The 3184-nt window shown below is 41.9% G+C and overlaps 1 protein-coding gene across 1 annotated transcript; it reads left to right on the top strand.

Moving 5' to 3' along the window:
* Nucleotides 1–335: 335 nt before the first annotated feature.
* On the top strand, nucleotides 336–1283 carry LOC102029612 (olfactory receptor 6N1-like). The gene has a single exon (XM_013522299.1). The coding sequence runs from the start codon at nucleotides 336–338 to the stop codon at nucleotides 1281–1283; it is 948 nt and encodes a 315-aa protein (XP_013377753.1).
* The last annotated feature ends 1901 nt before the right edge of the window (nucleotides 1284–3184 follow it).

Raw genomic sequence — 3184 nt, 5'->3', positions numbered from 1 at the left:
TGTAGCAAGTTTCTCGCTCTTCTTTTACATGATAGTGATATAGGAAATAAATGAAGCTGGTTAGATTTCTGAAACTAAATATTATAAAAAGGACAAACTGGGATGAGGAGCTTTCCTTTCTAGGTCTAAACCAGTCACCCACAGACACTATGATATAAGACAACACTTTTTTGATTTGAGGCTATAATTCCTCCTTTGTAAAATGAGTTTATTAGATAATGTTCACGTTCTTTCAGGTGCTCACATTTGGGGTCCATGGTACTGGGAGCAATTTCTGAACACAGGAAGAATCCTGAAATCATTATTTTTGCCTTTGCCTCTTGTTGCTAGGAATCATGGATCATGTCAACCACACCTGGACCCAAGCATTCATCCTTGCTGGCTTCACTGCCTCTGAGACCCTACGACCTATTGCCTTTTTGGGGACTCTGTGTGTTTATCTCCTCACTCTTGCAGGGAACTTGTTCATCATTGTTCTGGTTAAGACAGATTCTGGGCTCTCCACACCTATGTACTTTTTTATCAGTGTCCTGTCCTTCCTGGAGCTCTGGTACGTCAGCACCACTGTGCCCACACTACTGCACACTTTGCTCCATGGGCGTTCACGCATCTCCTCATCCATGTGCTTCACACAGTTGTATGTTTTCCATTCGCTGGGCATGACTGAGTGCTACCTGCTGGGTGTCATGGCGCTGGACCGCTATCTTGCCATCTGCCGCCCACTCCACTACCATGCACTCATGAGCAGACAGGTACAACAATGGTTAGCAGGGGCCACTTGGTTGGCTGGTTTCTCAGGTGCAATTGTGCCAGCCACCCTCACTGCCACTCTGCCGTACTGCTTGAAGGAAGTAGCTCATTATTTCTGTGACCTGGCACCCCTAATGCGGTTGGCCTGTGTGGACCCAGGCTGGCATGCTCAAGTTCATGGTGCAGTGATTGGTGTGGCCACTGGGTGTAACTTTGTGCTCATTTTAGGACTCTATGGGGGCATCCTGAGAGCAGTGCTAAAACTACCCTCAGCTGCCAGCCGTGCCAAGGCTTTTTCTACCTGCTCTTCCCACATGACTGTAGTGGCACTATTCTATGCTTCTGCCTTCACGGTATACGTGAGCTCCCCAGGGAGCCGAGCTGAGGGCACTGACAAGCTTATTGCCTTAGTGTATGCCCTCCTTACTCCATTTCTCAATCCTATCATCTATACCCTTCGCAACAAGGAGGTGAAGGAGGCTGTGAGGAGGGTCACTGACAGGATCAAGACATTTTGGGGAGGACCCTTATGATCTCTTTTGATATAATCCATATTCTGAGTAACTGTAAGAATCAGCTCTTTGGTCATTCATTTGGTCAGAATGAAAGTATGTATCAATAAAATAATCAATCAGATTATTAGTTAAACATGTTGCAAACATTCAGATAGAACATGTAGGTGGAAGAGTTATAGCCTCTGATTACTTCCTGAAGTACCAGAGACAAACTGTTAGGAGGTGGAAGGAAAGATAACAAATAAATATTTTAGCTGTATTATGACTTGGAGGGGGAAGCGCAATTCTGGGAGAAGGAAGAGCAACTGGGGCTAGAAGTTTTCACTTTAGTCAAGACAGGATTTGAGAAGAACATTAGAAAGAAGGTAAATAGCATTTTATTCTTTTTTACAAAAGGAGATTAAAATTATAGATAAGGTGAAGTTTCAGATACACAACAATGAGCATGGAGAGAAAATTTTGAGTTGGATTCTTGTGATCTTGTTATTGTGCAACGAAAGGCAACTTAGTGGAGGACAGAATTCTCTGGTCAGGTACATAGAAACTAGAGATAATAATGCACCATCTTATGGGACAAGAGTTGGATAATGGAGATGAGAATATTGTTTGAGTTTTCTTTCTGCAACATGTAATCCACCTAAAATTAGAATTTGAAGCCATATTTTAAAACAACCAGCAAATAAACACAAAGCTTAAAAATTTTTATATATAAACTCTCTGCATATACAGTAGAAAAGAGACTAGAATTCAATGCAGAGATAGAACCATATTCTCTGATCATACCCCAGAACACATTTCCCCCCACTTTTCTACCGTTGCTGGGTTGAACAGAGTTTGAAAATTGATAGGTTTTTTCCATTACTATAATTCCTTTAGAGTCCCTGTGGCGCCACCTACTGGAGACTATATGCCATGGCCAATATGGCACTGGCGCTTAGAGGCCCTGTGCTAAGCCCCATCTTTCTTCCCAGAGTCAAATTAGGACTTCCTACTCCCCTTTATGTAATATCTTGTTTCTTTTTCCCAAGCTCCTACCCAATGCTAGCCTGCCACGTCAGCTACCCCACCCCCTAGACCCCGCCTCTAGCCTGACTGTATTTAACCATTTTTCTCTCAGCCCAACCCCCAGAAGATCCTCCTTCTCTCTCTACTCCTCCCCTCTGTGATCTTCTCCATGCCCCGCAATAAAGGCATTTTATTGTTTTATTACTTTCTGTGCTGCTGGCTGAACACCTTTCAAAAATAACTCATTAGGGCCAGGGATATAGCTCAGTGGCATAAGTGCTTGTCTGGAAAGCCTGAGGTCATGAGTTTGATTCCTGGTATAAAAAAAAAAAAAAAAAAAAAAAAAAAACTCATTAAACTCAACCTCTATACTTCAATAATTTGAAAATTTGGGGCCACCAAGTACCTACTAGAGGACAGTCACATAATTAATGAGAGGGGACTAACACCTTGACACACTAAGTACTGTAGAGTCTTGGATATTCCTCATTATTCTCATTGCTTTCAAATACATTGTTGCTTAATCTTCATAATATTCCTCTGAAAAAGAAGAATCATCTCTCTACTTATTTTCATAATAAAATTAGGAATATTACTGGAATTGCTGTCAGCAGATACAGATTCAACCCCAGATTTACTCCAGATGCCTGGATGACCTTGGAAGTAATTGCTCAGCATCATGCTCTTTCTGCAAGATGAGTGGCTGCCTCTGAGGAACTGCTCACGTTCCTTCTGGTTTAGGGAGTTTTGATTCTATGATTACAATACTTCTTGAAGAAACTGAGTATTTCCTGTAAATGGAAAGGTGTCAGTTGACGATGAGGTTTTACATTTTTGTCTGTAGAATCTTGGGCCACAAAATGATAACTTCTTTCTGACTTCTGTTTTGTTTTCCTTAAAGAGGTCTACAACAA

The sequence above is a fragment of the Chinchilla lanigera genome, unplaced genomic scaffold (genome assembly GCF_000276665.1).
Source record: "Chinchilla lanigera isolate Chin_1 unplaced genomic scaffold, ChiLan1.0 scaffold00067, whole genome shotgun sequence".
In the NCBI taxonomy this organism is placed as follows: domain Eukaryota; kingdom Metazoa; phylum Chordata; class Mammalia; order Rodentia; family Chinchillidae; genus Chinchilla; species Chinchilla lanigera.
Note: the sequence above shows the minus strand (reverse complement) of the source record. Positions and strands in the feature narration are given on the sequence as shown.

What these genes read in the sequence shown, in the direction of transcription:
- LOC102029612 (XM_013522299.1), top strand. Translation starts at nt 336, where the DNA reads ATGGATCATGTCAACCACACCTGGACCCAAGCATTCATCCTTGCTGGC.